The sequence below is a fragment of the Falco punctatus genome (genome assembly GCF_963210335.1).
Source record: "Falco punctatus genome assembly, chromosome: 6".
Classification (NCBI taxonomy): Eukaryota; Metazoa; Chordata; class Aves; order Falconiformes; family Falconidae; genus Falco; species Falco punctatus.
In genome coordinates, this window is record NC_137585.1 from 91,187,238 (window position 1) to 91,209,299 (window position 22,062).

The following is a 22,062-nucleotide window of genomic DNA, read 5'->3' on the forward strand; positions in this document are numbered from 1 at the left end:
TTTCTTCCTTTCATTTCACTTTCCTGCACGGCGATTTGATTATTATTTTTTATGAGATTTTCAGAGACACATAAACTCCCTCCTATGGCCTCACTTTCTTACAGGAAAATACAAGATTTAACAAATGCTTTTATATCAGAAATAGTGGAAAGCCTCAAGCCAGAAAATAAAAACAAGTCAGGGCCAATTGTGTTAACTGGTCACAGTGCAGAAGAGTCCCATGGAAATACATATGGAGAAAGGGGACAACCAGGAAAAGAGGACTCACAGCAGCACCAAAGTTACAGTGAACACCAACAATCAAAACATCTTGTGTGCCTCTTTTTGGTAAAGGAATTTGCAAAGCTACTGAAGGACAATTCACATAATCTTACAATCTCCAACCATAACCACTGCCTGTTTCACTGCTGCAGCAGAACAGCAATCCCAGAATGACACAACTAAATATTAGAGAGAGGAAAAAAAGTGTTTGCAGAGTTAATACAATCTGACAGTTCCTTAAGGTACCATTTAATTACTGCATTAAAAAGCAATCATCAACTTCTACGTAAGCAAACCATCAATAGCCAGCTGCTCACTTGTATTTGAAAAATGTCCCTTCATAGGAGAATGTTTGTCTCGCATATCTGACAACTAAAAATTTCGTTTTACTGAATTATTTTAAATATACTGGATATTGAAAATGGTTTACAAGCCAGTCCTTTAACAACAGTGCCTTCATGTGTTTATTATAGGCATTTTCTTACTTTAAAACTAAGATTCAACTATGTTTTATAGTTGTAATTCTGTCCTCCTACACATCCACAAGCAAAATAGGTCAATTCCAAATTGTTTGCAAAGCCTCCTACATAGAAAGGAGTTTGAGATTTTAAAACGCAAAATAAAGTTTAAACAAACAAAAGTCAACCTGCCAGTGTCGTAAACCTTGTGAACTGTCAATTTTTTGTTGTGGTCTAATAAGACATCCTAAAACAGTAAGAACAAAAATGTGAGAGTGACTGTCCTGGGCCAGAGGTTGCATCCACATCATGTTTAATAACCTTTTAATAATGTTTATTATTTAAGTTTCCCGAAGTAACTTATAAACTTACTTTTGCATTTGGCATCTGTAACATCCTGTGGTAATGAGTTCCACTATGTAATTATGAATGCAAAAATGTTTATTTTAGACCTACTACTGAGTAAGAGCTAGGAACTGTGTTATAAGAAATGATGAATAATCACTCTCTCCCCATCTTCTCCATAACATTAGTAGCTTTATACGCCTCTTGTGTTTCTTCTGAACTCGTTTCTTCTCCAAGCTGCAGAGTCCTAACCGTCCTGTTCAAATACAAGTATCTCTTTCCCCATATATAATCTGGTTTATCCTTACTAAAAGAAAGGACACCTGCAATTGTTTGTACTATTCCAGATCAGTCATGGATGTCTTCACGATGTCTGTATAGAACTATAATGCAACCTCAAGACCTCTTTATTGAATAGAAACAATTTAGACTGCCATGCATGTTAGTTTGCCAGTTCCCTCCTGCAAGCATTATTATATAATATGGCATAGTTAATGCACTTACTATTTTATTAATTTGTTATCTTGTATTATCTTCCCACAACTGTTCGCATTCACAGATTTGGGGGTCTTAATAGTGTGAATGGTGTACGAGTACAAGCTGTTAGTTTGCTGGTTGGCCCCTTTCACAGACCTACTAAAGCAGGAAAGAACTCCATGTAAATCCCTGTAGGAGTCTACTCTTGACTTGTGATAACTGATCTTCTATTCTTATCCTTGTTTTCCCTCCTATTTAAAAAGTTATTTACCTGAGAGGGCTTCTCTCTTACCTTTGTGACCATCTGGTTTCTTCAGGAAACTTTGGTAGCAGCTGTCGTGAACTAGGATGGTTAGTTCATATGAGCTATGTAGTTCTAATGTGACCATGAAGTCACATCCAACCAGTCTGCAAGGTATAATCTGTCTACAACAATCGTGTTGGTTCTTCTTTATTATTTTATATTCTCCACGTACATGTTCACTTTTCATATTTATAACCACACATCATCTTATTTGATTATATGACAGTTTTAATTAATTTTTATAAGGACAGAAATAAAGCTTTCTGGCTGTAGCTTCATGCAGATTATGCTACATTTCCAAATTCAGTGATTATGCATTCGAATTACTCCAGACCTGTTGGGTGTACCCTGATTAGTCCAGGCAATTCGTTATTACTCATTTTCATCAGCTTGTTCCAAAAGTTCTTCTCATAACACTTGAATTTGAAACAGACCATCTGAGACATCTTAAGTAAGCTCCTGTTCAAGCTTCGTATACTGTCTAAAATTAACACAAAGTTAAAAAGAATCTTTGTAAGATTTGGTGCTAAAGACCTATCTTCTGCTAGTGTTCTCACAATGTCTTGATCCTTACTGGGCCTGGAGACTAATAGGTCTCTTGCTTCTGATGTGCCTGAAGAATTTCTTAGAGCTCTTTCTCTGCCTTCTGCATTTTATGCATATCTTACCAGTTTTGCATCCAAACCTTTGACACATTTGGTTGCAATTTCTCTTTAATAAAGTCTCTTTTTACCCGTTACAGATTTCCCTCCTTTGCGATTTCAAAAGACTGAGTTTGGGGGTTCCCCCTCCCCCCCCTTGTGATAGATGGCAGATATTTACTCTAACATTTAATATGGTAGCTCTTGATATCACTAAAATCTTTATCCTAATGATTTCCTAACAAGCTTGCTCCCTTAGGCACAGCTCTCTCTGTAAGATGTTACTGCAATATATTTTACATTTGCTCTTAAAACAATACGGAAATGGTATTCATTACGGTTACCCTTGTAAGGTAGCTCAACAGTAATTTCATTTTAACTAGGTCTTGTGCACTGCACATTTTTCAAGAGCTACTTCTCTTGTGAGATGGCTGCTTATCAGAAAATCCAATATATTGTTCTTCACTCTATATTTACTGAGTCTTCATACACACAACAGAATCATGTAATAACAGGAAACGTCTCTTCCCACAGCATCTTACCTCCTTTAGCACTTGGCAGTAATGTTCCATCTTGTTTACATGGTCAACAGTCTAACCCTCACCACATTTTTATCTATTTGCACACAAATGCAAACCATAACTGTTCTTTCTTGCCTAGACATACACAGCTTTAACCATAAAGCCTAACATAAAATAACGCATCTCCCAGAGTACAGTTTGCATTCCCATCTGTATATAAATGTTTGCCCTTATACTAACATCCTCTTGTAGCAATTTTCTGAGACAACAAGTATGTCAATATCTGGATTCCAAACCAGCATTCCAGCTTTCACACTCAATTTTTTACATTTCAGATTTGTCCAGAAGCCCATCTACAACTGCTACTGGTCTAATTGTCTTTTTCTAATATTTTATAAAGAGAAGCAAGCAGTAAATACATACATGACGGTGTTAATCCCTGACAGTTGTTGAAACATCTGCAGACCACAACCCACAATTAAGGCTCTTCGAGTTGGAGGGTATGTTAGCATTCTGCAGATCACAGGTCCAGCTTAAAAAAACAAACAACAAATAAAAAAAACACAAAAGAATACATAATAGTTCTTAAGTGATTGCTATCAAGACAATGTTCCCAGGCATAACAGGCTTTGCACCTTAGTTTCAAACAAACTTGGATTATTTAAATTATTTTTTTAAGAACTGGATCATGTCAGTTCTGCTTTTCTGCACTTTACTACAAAGATGATTTTCAGGAAGACCAGGCAAAAAAACCCCGAAACACAGTGTATACTACTGGTGGCAAATGTACAGCTCTCCTTTATCATACTAACAGATTGCACATCTGCTCCATCCGAATGTATTCAGTTATCACAAAATAACATTGCTATTTCCTTTCTGGAAGCTCCCACTGTTATTGAGAGGTTGTTTCAGAAATGCAGTTACTCACTGCTGAAGATCTAGGTCTTGCTGATAGTGTTCTCCCTAGTCCTCCAAAGACCCAATTTCCACAAACCAGTTGCAAGTGTGGGTACTCTGAAGGTATGGGACAGATCTATTCTGCTGAGGTATAAGGCCAGCAGAGGGAGCATAAATTAATTAAATTTGTTCCACATCTTTGGTAGTAGCAATGGTATGAGGCTGCATTCAAAAAAAACAGAAAACAGTTCCTAATGAAGAGAAAACCAAAAATTTCTGGCAAACAGAGAAAGTTTTCTTCTCTGTTAACTTTTGATTTTCAAAGTATCCTACAAAAAAAAGCAATACAGAAGGCTATATGATATCAGGCAAAAATGTAAAAATATCGATACCATTATTCACTTGAATTTCTTTCTGCCCAGAGAGATGTTTAGGGCAGAACACAGTCTGGTGAAAAATCCTATGTTTTGTACCTCTTATCACATCAGGCATACCCAATCAGAACACCTAATATAGATCACAATATGTGTAAGTCAAGACCATAAATTAAAGTTGCCATAAATATTTTTTTTTTAAAAAAAAAAAAAAAAAAAAAGGTGGTGAAGAGGATCTAAATTTTTATACTTTCAAAGTCTTTCCCAAACATACTAAATGTAAATACTAAATACTAAATGTATGGATACAGCACAAAAACCTATATGGGTCAGTTAGTGAAGAACAATTTACATGCAGAGAGTTAAAACTTCAGAAAACTGACGATATGTGAACAGCTTCAAAAGTGGAACTCAAAAATAAATTTTTCTTCATTGAAAGATAATCAGACCTGCCTAAGAAAAACTTACTTGCATTAAAAAAACACGGTATTTCAAACTCATATCTTCCATTGTATCCTCACTTAACTTTGCTTCTTCATTATAAATAGTGGAATGCAGCCTGAAAAATTTTCCAGCTGGTCTCCAAGCAACATTAACGTTCTGACCGTACAGAATCCCACCTGTCCTGCCACATAGCCACATCACTACCTTCAAAATGTCTCCGAGTAAAATCAACTGACAGATAAACAGAGCCAATCTATGTTATCTGGTAAGATATTCTCAAGCAAGATATATCATCACTGGGTAGACAAATATTTCAAAGGGTTCAGTAGTTAAAATGGCATTTCCTTGGTGGAAACCCAACAAAACCAGCACTCGCTGCTATCTAGGAGCAGTCCATTGCTTGGACATATTCATGGATTTCTCCACACCTCCAAGCTTCACAAAGAAAAAAGATTCACTAACAAATGCCACTATGAACCTTAAATTCACAAGCAACAGCCCTCAGGGCTTCCTACTTGGCATCGCACCTAAGCATGGAGGCTTTAGGCTTAAAAACCTTTATCTGGCAACTAATTCTGTAGTGTCTGTCATGAACCCAGGCTGCTGAAAGCCTATGAGAGATCGTCTGTTTGTCATAAACTTTTTATTAAGTCCTTAATGGAGTTCAAAATCCATCTTTTCCTTGAAAAGACCTTACAGCCAACCTAAATCTTGAAGTCCACCATCAATAACTGCGCTCATTGAATAAGCTGGAACTCCACAGCAGGGGCTGTTAGGAAAGGAAGCAGAAATGTCCTAAGGAACTGATGCAAGGTCTTTAACAATTCCTGATCCACTCAGCTATTTGATGAAAGTTATATAAAACTCTATTCACAATACAGCATTGTACAAAACAATTGGAAAGAAGGCATTAAAATGAATGGCTCAGAAATTAAAGCAGCTGTTCTCAGACAATGGCTTGCAGCTCAGAGGGAGTCACGAACTCTCAACAGAACTTCATCACACAGATCGGTTTGTATGCCTGAAGGGGGGCCCTGCAGAGATTTTAAGACCACGTAGTAAAGTTTAGACCTTTACTTCAAAACTTTAGACTTCAGATCTTTAGAGCATCCAATCAGCTAAATTCTGTAAGTACTTGGAATTTTTCATATTTCTGATTAATTGTATCAGAAAAAATATGCTAAAAATAATCATAGTGGTTCAACTCAGAGATTTAAAAGTTTCACTCCAAATCTGTACCATAGCAACAGCACATATCAATAGACATGCACAAAATTAAAGGATTTTCTTTCATAAAATTCACAGCCTTCAGGTTTACAAACCAATAAATGGAATGAAAGGAATAAAAGAAATCTTTAATCTCTATACTAAAGGAGCTTTACAAACTGCACTAAAAAAATCCGAAGGACTTTGGCTGAGAGATGTCTGTTTTTAAAACAGAAAATGAGTGTGAGACTTTTTATTGAAATTCTCTAGCCCTAAAACTAACTATATTATTTTTGCGTTTTCCTATCTTCAGTGCTGCCATACATCATCTGTTGAGTTCATATATTACAGACGTCTTAAAAATAAACAACTCTAGGCAAAACATGATTGTTAACAACAGAGAATGGGTCTAAACCAAAAAATGAAAAGCAAAACAAGTTTTCAGAATTACATAATTTTTTCTTCTGAAAATAACTTCTGAAAATGGAACTTGTACTTCAGGAGTTTCTGATAACCATTACATCTGCTGTCAGTTATTACAATAGATTAGAATAGCACAAAATTGTAAAATCATTAGATCTTTAAAAAATGGAGCAACTTAATTGCTTACAGAAGTAGAGGCAAACAGATGATGCAAAAGATACATCACCAAAGAAAATGAAACATTTGGGCATTTTTACAGTGGAAAAAAATAGATATTTGTCTCCAAAAGATGGTATTTTGTGTTTGTGATACTTCTGCCTTAATTGCTGTTGTTTTCTATTCAGTTAGGAGACTTAGAAACATTCCTGCATTTGAACCACTTCACTTGAACTTGAGAAACCACCAAGATGTTTGTTTTCCTTCTTCTAATCCATGAATAAAAATGAAGTCAAAAGGATGAGACCTCTTAATATTATGGCTAATTTAACGTGACTAGATTCTGTTGGACTTTTTATGCTGCGGTTTCGGATAATTACTTTATCTGAACTAAATTTCCTTAATGTACATGTTTACAAGAGTTCAAAATATGCTACAGTAAAGGGCAGCTGCAGCTTGCTCTAGTGAGTGTGCAAAATGGCAGCAAGAGATAAAGAGCAATGGAAAAATACAGATACTGCTGCCGTAGAAGGTGACGTTACATGCTGATACACAAAGTGGATTGCTGTGACCTAACTGGCTTTTTCTTAGCCTGGTCTAAACTGTCCACCTAACTAGACAGTCATGGTTACAAACAAAAGGCCATAAAAGGATTTGGAAATTTGGGTTCACATCCAAAAAAACCTTATTAGATTACACTGAGCTAAACAGTGGACGGAGCGAGAGCTGTTCCTGCCAAATCATTACTTCTGGAAAGCGAGCAATACTTTCCAAACATTACATTTCATGAGTGATTATCTGAAACTTTTAATAGCAGCTTCCGATATTTTAGCTGTTATTCTTATTACTAGGTCTAACTCACAAGTCTGTCAAGTTTAAAAATTGTGAATCACCTGGTAAGGCATTCTGATTTTCCTCTGTAGGTAAAACGGATTGTGTGGCAATCATAGGAGCTTGGGTATGATCCACTACCAACTAAGAGATGCAGATACTTTTCAAAAACAACAACAACAAAAAAACCAAAAAAATCTTTAGTTCTAAAAGGACTTTAAATAATCAAAGCTAAAAAGCAGAACAGGTATTAATGATGTCTCAGCATCTCCTTCTGAAAATGTACTGCATACACTTCTGGGAAAATAAAAATATTGTCAATAGATATAAAGCCAACCTAAACATCCCCCAGCAAATGCAGGCAGACATCTGGTGCCTGGAAGCCCTGTGATCCCCCATCCCTCAAATTCTTAGTACAACACCTGGCAAAATTTCACAGCCAGGAAACTACGGTTAAAGACTGGGCCCTGCCAAAGTCATTTGCAGGTTCAAACATTCTTTTGCCAGCTAATGTAGGTAACAGCTTGTAGCAACAGCTTAAAACTATGTAGGGCTCCTGCCAGCACTTTATGCTTTTGCTGTAGAGGACTTTTTCCAAAAAGGCAGGCTCAGTCAAGCCACAAGACAGTCACTCATCAGTTTAGCATCAATTAAGCTCAACATTCAAGTTTGTTTCTTGGACCCATTCTTGTCCTATTGCGAGTCAAAACCTTCTCTTCCATCTAGATACATCTTCAAAGAACCACTCTACAGTCAGTAATGGGACAAAAAAAATGAGGGCTGGTGATTGGGGTAACAAAAACCAGAGAGGGAAACCATTTCACTGGTTTGCCTTTCCAGCTTCCAGCCCAGCTGTCTCTATCATTTGCAGAACATTCCCCAACCTAAGACTCCTCTAAAGCAGGAGCTAGCTACTATTTTCTGCATATAAATGACATACTAAAGCAAATACTCTTGCTTTCCTAGCTTATTACGTGATTATTTTCTAAAGTAGCAACTTCATTCATTTTTCTTTTCTGTAAAATTTACCAAATCACAAGCAAATGGAAGTAGCTTTAAGATCAAAACTGATTTATCCTGAGAAGACACAAAAAACCCCCCAGTTTTACTTAAGTACCACGCTCTTCCTCACTGTCTCACAATGTTTCCAGTAACATTGGAAGAACCACCCCCAGCACTACAGGAAGCCTCCCTACCTCATCTAGTTTTCTAATCCTCTGAGAAAGCTCAGACGGTTGCTTGCTTGAGTCTTTATTTATTTTTTTATTTTTCTTTTTTAAGGCATAGCACCCAAAGAGCCAACAATGAGAAAAGACTGTCAGCTTGCCTAATAAGTGACTATTTTTCAGGTTTCCCCAGCAAATATATCCAATGGTATAACAAGACAGCCTGCTCTAAAAGCAAATAAAAGCTAATTAGACATAACCACTATGGTTCTAAAGAATTAAGTAGTGTAAGGAGTTTTTCCATGCCTAGATGAACTGAAAGGGCTTTTTTGTTTGCTGAGGAAACCTAGATTTCAAATAAATGGTCCCTCCAAATGAGCTTTTTAATCCACACACTGGGAACAGAAACTCTAAGAATAAAGATTGTTTTGTTTTGTTTTGACAGCAAGTTGAGTAGGTCTTTTGGGAATCATGAAAACAAAGCAATTTTCTTTTTATCTGTAAAAGGAAAAAAATATATCTTTCCCTTGATACCACATTCTTTGGTATAAAGCTTCGGTGATGGAAAATCTATATGACTGAGTACTTGCACAAAGGTGGCAGTAGTTAAGAATACCTTTGAATAGGACAAGCAGCAGTGGCACACAGGGAAGCAAAAACTGGAGTGCATTTTGGCTCTGTATGACACATTCTTTATAGGAAACAGAAACGACTATAATGAAGTTCTTTAAAACTGGAGAAACCATGACAAACAAACATAACAAACAAAGAGTGGCCATTTACATGGTACCAGCAGGAGCTGAGAGAAGAGCCACAACGACCCATGAGAGTCCACGCGGGTGGAAGAGGGACCCCAGTGCGGTGCTGCCAGACCTGTGGAGTGTGGGAATGAGGGAGGGGAAGGTTTACCTGTTTCTTTGGTAGGAAAACTTGTGTAGAGACAGAGAAAAGCAAGGATACATTGTGCCTCCCTTCTAGCTGTGGCAAGCACCTTAGAAATAAAACAGTAGCTATTAAGGCGGACTTGTGCATACCTGCAGCCTGCAATATAGTTTTAGCAAACAAACATTTCTTTTTGTGGTCTGCTCTAGAACCACTTCACATAGGAAACAGTAATGTCACCCTCACTTAGAGCTGGAGAAAGCAGCCGAGGAAAGATAATGTAGCTAGCATTATGCAGGCACAACCAAAATAAGCCAAGCATTTTAACAGCCTGAAGAGCTTCCCACTCTCTCGTCAAGTAATGAAATACAGTGCAGAGCATTTAGCAATCTGGTATTAAAAAGCTTTTTTTCTTTCATTTTAAGTTGAGGAAAGACACTTAAAAGAAAATTGTAGTCAGGGAAGTTTCAAGAGTGCCTTTTTTTTTTTTTTTAACATGTTGGTGCTGCTTTTCAATTATAAGAGCATCAAAAAAAGCTGATAATTCAGAGTTCCCTCCAACCCAGTTAGTAGCCTAGTCTTAAGCTGATCTTTCCAGCTATTACTGTATTAACACCTATAAAGCTATTGCATTTTATTTCCTGGGCAACACACCTCAAGCCTTACCTTTTTTGCAATTTTCTGCCAAAAAATCTTACTGTACTGATACTATTTTCCCCCTTTATCCTCTGTTTCCAAATGAAATATCCCTGTTCCTGCCCTAAGACAGTAGTTTAACAGTGAAAACAAATTTCTACTCCTTGTCTCCAAAAGAACGAGACACAGCACGTTCCCAGAAGGGAAGGGGAAAAAAGGATAATTTAACAGAACTGAGAGAGGAGCCTGGAGGTCCATTAAAGTCCCCATGGGAATTTATGAATACAATCTGTTGCATGTTCACTTTTTTAAAAAAAACAACTTTATTAATAGCACATTCAGTTTTGATAATCTCCTTCAAAAAAATTTAAAAGAACTATTTATTTAGGGGGCCTGAAAAACTCCTCTCACTTCTTAAAATTCAGATGCCATTAGCATAAGAACATCATTAAAAAGAAAAAGGAAAGAAGTTAAATTAGAGATGAAGTCTACGTTAAAACAGCTTTTAAAAACCTGTTTTGAAATCAGTATCATTTCAGCACAGCTCAGCTGGGTTCCAAAACTATCAGAGTGGAGAAAAATCAAAAAGTCACTGTACGTTAAAATACTTTAACTTTGGCTTCCTAACAAGACAGCACCATCAATGGATGTATAGATGACAGCACAGCAGACCAGTTTGAAGCTAAAAATAGTAAGTCTAAAGAAAGTGCTTCAACATTATTTTTTAAAAAAAAAAACCTGAAGCATTTGAACTTGAGCTCAAAGCTGAGTTCCACTGAAGACAGGAGAGAGACACAGTTAAAACATTTCACTGAAACGAAGCCTAAGATCATACCTTATCTAAGAGTACTAGCTACTTTACTATGTTTTAGTATTAGCCATCTGTCATAAACACAAAAGGGCTCCAAAACAACCTTTACCACTCGACAACAGCATGTTTTCCAGCAGAGAAGGCTGACTGCATCCTGAGAGGAGCAGCAGGAGCACTGCCAGCTGGTCAAGGAAGCAGTTCAGTCCCTCTACCCAGCACTTGCAAGACCCCCAGCTGCAGTGGCACACACACTGCTGCGTGAGCCTGGAGGAGAACCACCAAGGTGGATGGGGCTAGAGCACACGACATACGAGGAGATGCTGAAACAACGGGGATTGCTCAGCTTTGAAAGAGAAGGGGAAGGGAAAAGCCTCTGCTGTCTACAGCCACCCACCAGAGGGTCAAAGAGGAGACAGACCCAGGTTCCTCGGAAGTATGCTGGGGTAGGACAAAAGGCAAACAGGCAAGTTGGAATGCAGAAAATTTGGACCAGGTGTGAAGTCTGTTTATTTCGTACCATGGAAGTGGTCAAGCACAGAAAGAGATATGCAGACGGGTCATGGTCAAAACTTTGCTGAAAAACTTCCTGAGCAACCTGCTCTGAGTTATCCTGCTTTGTTGAGGGATTGGATTAGACAACTTTCAGAGATCATCTAAATGATCCTTACATGAAATCTACATCATTCTACTACTACTGCTGGTACTGGTTATTACAACCAGTAATAATGACTTCATAGTAGTCAAAAAAAAAACCCACACAAAACAATAAAAACCTTAATATTAGAATTAACAGACTATTCATGACCCTACATGATAGCGCACTTCTTTCTACTTCTGTTAAAACCTTACTGGCTTTCCAATATGTATTAACAGTACTGTTTTCACAGTTATCTTAAACAACAGTGATTGAAAAGCATCCTTAGATACAAATCCTGTAAAACTCAGCCATCTCCATGCCACCACCAACAGAGCCACCACTTTTTGCAATTTCAGTCCTAGGCTTCATTAACAAAGAACCTGTCAGTCACACTAGACTGACAGCTTTTACCCTGAATTTATAACCTCTGCAGAGAATACAAATCAGTATTGAAATCAGCAAGTGTAAGATACTTAATTGATAACTCCCATAACTGGTATGAAATGTAAAATAGCAATAAGGGGGACCTTATTTCAGCCTTTCAATATATAAAGGGGGCTTATAAGATAGATAGGGAGAGACTTATTTGCCAGGCCCTGCAGCAATAGGACAAGGGGAAATGGCTTTGAACTATAAGAGAATAGAGTAGAATGGATACAAGGAAGAAATTCTTCCATATGAAGGTGGCGAGACACTGGCACGGGTTGCCCAGAGCGGCTGTGGATGCCCCATCCCTGGAAGTGTTCAAGCCCAGGCTGGATGGGGCTTCGAGCAGCCTGGTCCAGTGAAAGATGTTCTTGCACGTGGCAGGGAGGTGGATTAGGCGATCTTTGAAGGTCCCTTCCAACCCAAACCATCCTATGATTGTTAAGAGTTCTGGTCCTCTTTGCTTTCTCACCTTCGTGTCAAAAAAAGGAATATGGTAGAAATGAGGAAAGACTGAGAAAAAGGCAAAAAGAACAATCAAATTAATGGAACAGTTCCAACGTACAGAAGTAGTAATATTATTTTTACTAGGCCCTTGGGCACTAAATGCATGTACAATTATGCCATATTAGTGTACTTATGTCTGGATTCACAACAAGCTAATATTAACACTCTGTTTAGCACGATTCTGCCTTCATTAGCATAACAGGCCACTGCTCTAGCTCCAGATGAAAGCAACAAATCAAGTACGCTGTCTTTCAAGCTGGAGGAAAAAAAACATTAGGGGCTAGGATTACAACAAAAGTTTCATAAAATCAAAAGCGGCAAAATGAACGTGCATAGAAAACACGGCTGTTCCAAGATAAGACAGAAAAAGGCCTGTATAAAATATCAGAGGCAAACCCAAAAGCACGGTTATGAACCACCATGCGCTGGCCACTATCAAGACAGAATGGTGGTGAGACAGACTTTGTCTGACACAGCATGGCCATTTTTACCGAAGTGTGAAAAATCCACAGTGCAGTGGATGTATGGTTCTTGTCTGCGATCCAGAAGACAGGGGCAAACGGCCAAATCAACCACCTGCTGGAGTATTATCACTGGCTGAACTAGTAATAATTTAAAATACACTTTAGTAGTTCAGGCAGTGATAATACTTCAGCAGTTGGTTGATTTGGAATTGCTGCTCCAGCAAGATATAATCTGCAGTAGCAAAAACAAAAATGCAGAGAACAGATAATAATCTCTTGGGCTATGAACCTAAGAAGTGTTTTTATCAGGAGAACTAATGATTATGAAAAGCTGATATTCATAACAGTTTCCAAATCTTCCAATTTCTGGAGGATTCAAATACAGCCTATGTGAATTTTTCTGTTTCAGCCACTCTGGAGTTTCAGACATAACGAAGTATTTCACAATACTTTATTGTCACATTCCCCCACTATCCTTTATGTTCAACTAGTCTGTGAACAGCCCAGGAAAGCCAAGACCCTTGAAACTTTGCTTATATATACTGGCAGAAGATGTGCCTGCATGAGAACTCTCTGTGATTCTATACTTGTCGATCATGTCACTGTATGTACAAATAATCACCCAAACTTTTGTGTTTGCAATTTTGTTGAGATTATAGGATGTGGTTTTATGTATCCAGCTCCTGTTATATCTTATCAACTGATAAGATCTAATTATACCCTGATTTAAATGCTGCTGCCTGCCCCCACTGGAATGAATCTCATTCTAATAAGAAAACTGCTGCAACATGAGGACCTGAAATGATTGCTGAAGCGAGCTCAAGAAAATGGACAGAAGACTCCCATTACTGTCCATCATGATGTAAAAGAAATACAGCACATATTAGAACAAGTCAAGGAAGATGCATAAAATCTAATCTGCAAGCTGCTTGCCTTACACCAGCTGGAAATCCTTCTGATTTTCTTCAGAATCTTCATAATAGAGACAGAATGGCATTGCCCAAATACCATGTTTATTAGCAGTTTCTTTATAAATACAAAATATTTTAAAAGGTGGTTGGAAATTCTTCTTGGACGGTCACCAACTACTACAGGAATTCTCAACCAAATGCTTCACCCTGTTGCTGTCCTGCTGATACTAATGATTTTACTTTATATTTTGGTGATTGTACCATACATTAGAATTTGGATCATTGTAAAGCGACTGGCTTACCACTGTCTGTTACACTGAGTGTTTATGTGCATGATAATCCGCACACTGTACATGCACAAGATGTCCCTAAATCTGACTAAATACAGTGAAGCTTGAGTGACTACAGTCACGGGGTGGATGTATCACTAGAGTCACTCAAGCTCCACCTAGAAGTAAAGAAATAACAAAAAAGTAAGTTAGGAAGGGGAAAAGTTAAGGAAGACTTCATCGTAATTCTTGGGATCGATCGATGGGCCAAACCTGTCTTCTTCCCCACAGGGACACCTATCGGGTAAGTACTATACTATGTTGTATGTGCACTTAATGATTTAACTCCAAGTGGCTTTTATTAATGATTAGATTTTGTGGGCATACTGTTTCACGCTTGTTCTTACAGTCAGTGTACTATCAACGGCAATATCGAGCCTTAGTCTCTCACAAATCTGTCTAATAAAAATCCTTAGCTGAGCTCTGTTTTGCGTGAGTTTCCAGAAACTTGAGTAATTGATTTGACTAGTGAATCTGTCACTGTGAATCCCTGAAAAAGGACAGGCAAATCACCTTCTGATATAATGTGCTGTCCAGTAGTCTCTGTAGCAAGCTCTGACAAGCTGGTCGGGTGCAAGGGTTTCATCTTTCCTGGGACATTGACAGACTAGTTGAACATAAACGGCTGGGGGAAAACCTCCCCCTTAACATGACAAGTATGATTCTTCACAATTTTGCATCAGATGTAATCATTAGCATCAACACAAAACCAGCACGGAAGCAGTTCACGTCTATTTGCACAAGGAAGAAACCCTATGGAGAATCAGATTAGTAACCTCCGCTGATTTGTTTTATAATGCTGTCAGCGCTTGCAACAAAATTCCTCCAGCAAGAAGCACTGACTATCTTTAATATATCTTCGCCATGAAGTCAAATCTCATTGATTTCCAGGAATTAGAGAGAGACTGTCTCTGCATTAACTTCAGAGAGTTCCTCAAGAGTAATTCTTGCTTGTGTCAGTGAGACTGACAGTAAGTAGCTGAATCTATGTACAATTGTCTGTACATAGCTGAAATATTGTTTGCCTGTTGTTTAATGGGATAATACACTACGGGTCTTACTTTCACTAAATCATTTTCAAAAAAGTAATTTCCAAGCATGACACGCAGATGTCCTGTATCATCAGCTGTGACTAACTTGGTGAACAAAGGCTCCTAGATCAAACAGAATTAAAAAACAAAACAAAACAAACAACCAACAACTATAGTGCTGCACAAAACCACAGGCAAAAGTCATCTTCCCATGTCATGATGCTGGTTTTAGGGAAAATAGAATTAATACTCCATAGCAAACAGTTCAAGGTCTTTCATGTACTATGGAATACATCTAATCTGCAAGCTGCTTGCCTTACACCAGCTGGAAATCCTTCTGATTTTCTTCAGAATCTTCGTAATAGAGACAGAATGGCATTGCCTAAATACCATGTTTATTAGCAGTTTCTTTATAAATACAAAATATTTTAAAAGGTGATTCTCTAATAACTGTTAAAATCCAGCAGAGTATAAGATCATGCTTGATCTCTTTTCCCTCAATTAAGTATGCGCTATAAGACAGAAGCATGCAGGACAAGGATCTTTTCATTGCTTCTGTGCAACCTCACAATCTAGCAGATAGAAAGGAAGATCATAAAGAGCGTATTAAATTATTTAGAGAACTGAGCCCATTTTTCAAAAATATACAAGACTTCTGAGAGAATTCCTTAAGAATATCACCGAGTAGATTTTTTGCCGACTTTATACCCTTATCAAGTTAGCCCACCATCTAAAAGAAAGGACAACATCCAAATGATAGACATCGTTCAGAAAACAGTAACCTGGGTGTATATATGTAAAAGCTGGTATTTAAATAATGCATCTCCGTCTCCTCTTCTGGTCCCCTACTGAACTCCATCTGTTTAAAAATTTTACAAAGGAATTTTAAAGTTTTGGACAGACATCATGTTTCAAAACCTGTGTGTCTTATGCAGCAGCTTACAGCTGGTCCTAAATAGACAAGGCAGCCCCAATAACACAAGCAAAACAGAACCATTAGGACTGGAGCCAAGCCCCACCAGAGCAGCCACTCTGAAGGGGCACATTTCCACCTCATCACCATGTTTGACCACATTCAAATCAAAGCATTTAAGTGACTGGTCATTTCTCCGATGCCTGCAGTGATCTGAGCCATTTCAGTGTCAACAGACATTTCTTTGGCAATAGATACTAACAATAACATTAAGGTACCACTTCTAAACATACTGCAAGAGGATTATGGTCTCAGAATAAGAAGGGAGCATCAGAATTCCTTCAGTGTTAAAAGTAAAAGCAAACAGGTTTTGATGTGGTAGTGAGAAGAAGCACAGCAAAAGCTTTGGCCTGCAAGCCAGGAAGAACAAACACAAGGCTCACAGGAAAACCAGAATATTTCATAAAGATTTACACATATTTTCATGTAACTATCAAGTAGTCACAGTGTTACACACTCCCTAGAAGATGCAGAAAGTTCAGCTGATCTCCAAATACACCCTGGGCAAGGACAGGTCAGAGTTAGTACTCAAAAAATCCAACTTTAAAGGAAGACTGCACATCTGCTTCACTCACAAAGGTGGTCTGCTTCAGGACCACCACAACGTTGGCTGGCCACATAGACCATGATACATTATCACGCGAAAAGAAACACAGTTTATCGCAGAAGAACATCTACTGTTTCCCAGAGAGGAACAAAGCACTAAGAAAGCCCCGGCACACCAAAAGATGAAGGGGAGGGTTTAGGTAACGTTCACAGCACAGACTTTCAGTGGCACACTATTGTCCACCAGAACATGAGGAGACACAAACTCGGACAGACACCAGTGTGCTGGCAGAAGGTCCTCGTGGAGAGATGCTACCAAAACCCCAGTGAGGTTTAGCAGTAGGAGTCGTTTGAGCTTGTTTTGTTTGGCAAAGTTTGATTTCCTTATTCTGGTACAAGGACAGCACTGCAAAACCGGCAGAGTCCATCCTACAACTGCGTTCTCAAGGCTGTAATTCCAAGAGAAGCAGGCACAGCTGTCCCTCGCCCCTTGCCACCACGGTCACCTGCTAGGTACAGCGGGGCCTAGGGCACAGGTCCCTCTGCAGCCAGGGCTGTGCTGCTGCAGGGCCCCGAGGCCACATCAAGCACTGGGTACTGGTACCGGGCAGAACAGTTTCTCTACTGGAAGATCATCTAGCACAGACAGCTTTGATTCACGCTATATACTATTTTAAGGAAAGGAAGATTCCAACTCAGGGCTCATCCCACCCTGTGAACAGGTACTTTGGTTTTTGGCTCTGAACGCGGGCAGAAACCACTGTGGAACTCAAACTGCCCCGCAGCACTGAAGAATGCAAGGGAACACGTCCTAGTCACCAAATGAAGACTGAAGAAAAAATAAGCAAAAAATGGTTTGGCACCAAAATAATCCCTTACTTTGAGTTGGTCTACCTACACCCTACAGACCATAACAGAAAATCATAATTATAACAGAGTCAACATAACCATCTACTAAAAACAAACTTTAGTTTCTGTAGGTTTTGCAGGCACTACTAACACCCTGAAGCTATGTCCCTGGGCCTACACATCTGTCCCAGCAACCTGCTTTCAGGTCATCCCAGCTGTCCTTAAAGATGCTACACAGGAATATGTTACATTCAGCTTCTTCCTAATTTCATTTGCTAACGTTCAGTTTTGCAGGGAGGCAAAAGAGCAATGATGGGAACTGAATCAGCAACTACAGCAGCACCAGGGCACATGCAGCAAAATCATTAAATATACATCTATATGTAGAGATAAATAAGAAAATCCATGGTAGACTAATTGCCACACATGGAAGGTGATGTTAGGACAAGCTTTTAAAATATTTTTGGTCTGCTCACGTTCCTGGCCAAATCTGTTGGAGTTAAGAAATAACACCTGGAGAAAGCCACCTATATTACCATCTCGTTGAGATTTTTTTGAGGCTTCAACTTTAACATCATGACTTGCACAAATGCAGCAAACATTCTCAGCTGTAACGCTATTTCAGAAAAGTGACTTAAATTTCTTTCTTAAAGGCAGAAAGAGTCTAAACTGCATTAAGGGAAGAAGCTGTTTCTAGGTCTAACACAAATCCTTACCTAGGGCTTCAGAAGCACACGTGCACTACCTTAAGTCAAACATGACCCAAGACAAACTTCATACAGCAATTCACAACATCCCACTGGAAGAATGTGGTCAGCAACTAGTTACTGAATAGCATTACAGTTTCCCCACGAGCTCCTAGTTTTCCTGGATTTGAGGGCAAAAAGTATCACTAGCATAGGTGGAATTTCAGGTAACCTCCCCTGGCTTCAGGGCAAACTGCAAATTTTACCCAGACATGTACGTCCTCTCTATATGCACAGGAGCTACTTTTCCAGGATGTTTAACTACCTTCCAGAGGCAAAACAACTTGTTAAGAAAAACATGTTTCAAAAAGAAACACTAAAACCAACAGAAATAGTATCAAGCCCTAACTCCTGCTACCAAAAAAAAAAAAAAAAAAAGGAGGGGGCAATTACTCCATTTAGAATTTGTCAGGCAAAACTGCTTCATACCATGAGTAAGTTACAACAGCCTGGTTGGCATTCGGTTGGGTGAGGCAACAATGGAAGTTAATTTTCAGTGTCAGATATAAGAAGCATCTGCATCTTTGTATGGATACCAGAGAAATATTTTCATGTTTCTCAGTAAAAGCATCATTGCCCAACTGTGCCTTCTGCCAGCTGTCACCAACCTACTAAGCAGGCTGAAAGGAAAAATTCTGGGGCAGGAAGTCCGGGGAAAACTTGTAAACAAAAACAGAGGGAGAGCAAAGCTGGAAGAAAGCTGTTGTTTGGGCCACCTACGTTTCAGGGTGGATTTCCAAATATCTCCATTCAATGACCTCGTATTTGCTGGCATTCTCTGAGATGCTACTTAAATCACTGCAAGAAATCGCTACTGCTGATCATGCAAGCTATGAAGCTAATCCAGTCTCATCCCCCACCTAGACACATCTTCATACATTCTCCACCTATATATACCTATACGTGTTCTGCATCTACACAGCTAGGATGAAAGCACCAGCAGACAAGCACAGAAGGTGGAGAGTGGAGGTGAGAATGATTTGCCTGACTATAACACATGGGCGGAGAGGAAGCAGATGTAAAATCAAGTTTACAACGTAGAAACAACGCCACCTTTGATGAGCTCATGCTCTCTGACTTTGGGAAACCAGACAACAAAGGAAGTTTTCTATTTTGAACAGCACAAGGGTAACATATGCTAGACAATGGTAATTTTTCATAGCAACACTGTAAATAAGGAAAAAGCAAAGTATGCCTGCAGTCATAAACCAATTCCTCCAAGTGTTTTGCCAAAAATAATTACCAGCCTATGAATGCCTGCAGGAATCATCATTCAATTACCTAATTTTCATCTAAAGAGAACGGTGGATGCTTAAGAGCAAATATAGTAAAACTATAGTACCAATATAGTAACACCGCGATGTAACAGCCATTGGACTTGATCTCTGCACCTGACACACTAAAACACAAATCAATAATTTGCACTACCAAAAATTACTCAACTGTAAATTTATACTTGGTGTAATACACCAAGTGAAACTACAAGAAAAGTCTGGTCATAGCATGGTAACTTGGAGATCAATTCCATCACAAAAAGTAGTTTCTTTAAAGACAGAAAATACTTTAAAGTCCTTTCCCCTTTGAGAAGTGCTAACTTCAACTGGGTTAAGAGGAGGATACACATAACCCACCACACTCAATTATCTTTTGGTTTAATAATATGCTCATACACTAAGTTATACAACATATTTTAACACAGAAGCTCACTCGTGTGAAAAAAATTAATTCCTCTGGGCAACACACAGTTTAGGAAGCAGTATGACCATGTTCCTCTCGTAAGTAAGGCAGTGCACTAGGAGGGGATCACGAGGTCAAAGTCACTTGAAGCTGAGGTCCCTAGATGTACACAACACATAATTTGTAGGTTTTATGTCAGATTAGATTTAGCCTGGCCCCCTAGGCAGAACGCTGCCACACACAGGCTGTTAGGAGCTGCCCTGAGATTTGATTTGAAGCTTCACGTCTCCAGGAGTCTGAGCACACCGAATGGATCCTGGAGTGGACCTCCAGTTTCATTGCCCCTGAAGGAAGTTACTCCATGGGCACTAACACCACTTTGCTATCTGAACAAACAGTACGTGGGGGTGATGATGGGACATGAGAAGAGACTCACTGCAGAGCTATGCTTCTGTTGGGAGCCAAAATGCTAATGCAGATGTAGTCAATGCATCTTTTAGTAACTGACAGCAACTAGAATGGTTCTGCATAAAACCACACTAGGAAAAAAAACAATACAAGCTGCTCCTAATAACTATCAGGTTTTATTTTAAATTAATGTAGAAGAAATATAGGATAAAATTATTTTGGCATTTTGTAATGCTAGCACAGTGTATTTAATCATGCAGCAACTCCCTATGGGTTTCAGTTTCATTCTTTTTCCCATCTGATATTTTTTCCCCTCCTCATTACTAGTTTTTCAAGTTCCGCCTAAAACCTGAGGATCATCTCAGGTCCTTTACCACTATTGTTGATAGCTTTTGACAATAAACAGAAGATTTTAATTTTTTCTCTACAGATTAGATTTTTTTTCTCAACAGAATTGTAAGGTCCTATCCCTTGCTGTAGGGCTGCAGATCTTTTTATTAGACAAGCTTAGTAAATAATGATAAAAAACATGGGGACTGGGGCAGGGGCAGGAGAAAAATAAAGGCAAGGTCTGAGAGCTGGTTATGTTCTACACCCTCTTCTTGCATCCTGGATTTTCAGGAACTGACATACACAAGGGAAAAAGAATTTCTAATTTTAAAATCACAGAATCATTTAAGTTGGAAAAGACAGTTAAGATCATCGACTCTTAACTGTAAACGTAACACTGCCAAGCCCACCACTAGAATATGTCCCTAACCACCACCTCTACACATCTGATGCAAACGCCCCAGCTGCAGTCTTCCCTGAGGGCTCCTCTAGTTTCTGCAGCACTAAGGTCTGCTGGTATTTGCAAGGTGCCTGCCAAAACAATGCTGCATGTAAACACTCAGCCTCCAGCTGGTTTTGTCTTTGACCTGGATTTGAAAGAGTGACCACAATGTGAAACTGGATTTGTCAGCAGAGATACGGAAAGGTTGAATAAGTTGGCTTTTACTTTTTAAACAGTTTAAAGACATGTTTACCATGTTGCTACTGAAAGTTGTCGGAAACTATAAGCATGTTTTTAATTCAAATAAGAAACAAATCTTGTCCATTAGGAACAAATTTAGGTACACATTATTGTTACTAAGCCAACGGCAATGTGAACACCAAGAAGATTAACTTATCAATGTTACTGCAACGTGCATCCATACTTCCAGCTTCAGGGAAGACTACTGTTTACTATTTAAGTGCATTTTAAATTTAATAGTTTTAGATCCAAGCCTTCACATCAAATACAAATTACTTTACTTTCTGCTGTTCAATGATGACAATAGCTTTTCTTCCGACCGACCCGCACGCATCTTCTGATCACTTAAAGGCAGGTCTCAAGACAGGCGTCCCTGCTTTCCAGCCTTGCCCTGCAGATGCCACCGGCCCTTTCGCAGCAGCCAGTGAGGCCTCAGCTCCTGTACATCTCACACTTCCCTCAGCAGCAGGTGCCGGTTGCTTAGAAACACTGCAGGAAAGAGGATTTTGTATTGGCTTCAGATAATGATGAGCTCAATTGGTAGCAGCTGACTGAAGATGACATTCTTTTAAGTCTTCCCATATTTCAAGCCAACCTTCGCAGTAATAAGAAAAACCCACGACACATTTAAAGAAGCTGAGCAAAAGCCAGGACTGAACTGGGACAAGGGAAAGCAGAAACTCGTGGTTATGAGTCTAGTTGTAATTTACTGA

The 22,062-nt window shown here is 38.9% G+C and overlaps 1 protein-coding gene across 1 annotated transcript in view; it reads right to left on the reverse strand.

The window, feature by feature from the left end:
* The window catches only part of SLC2A13 (solute carrier family 2 member 13), a 164,743-nt gene that overhangs the window by 83,664 nt on the left and 59,017 nt on the right, over positions 1-22,062 (reverse strand). Inside the window, exon 4 of the mRNA XM_080391754.1 lies at positions 3,431-3,539. Coding sequence (XP_080247880.1) covers positions 3,431-3,539 — 109 coding nt within the window. The remainder of the gene's footprint in view (positions 1-3,430; positions 3,540-22,062) is intronic.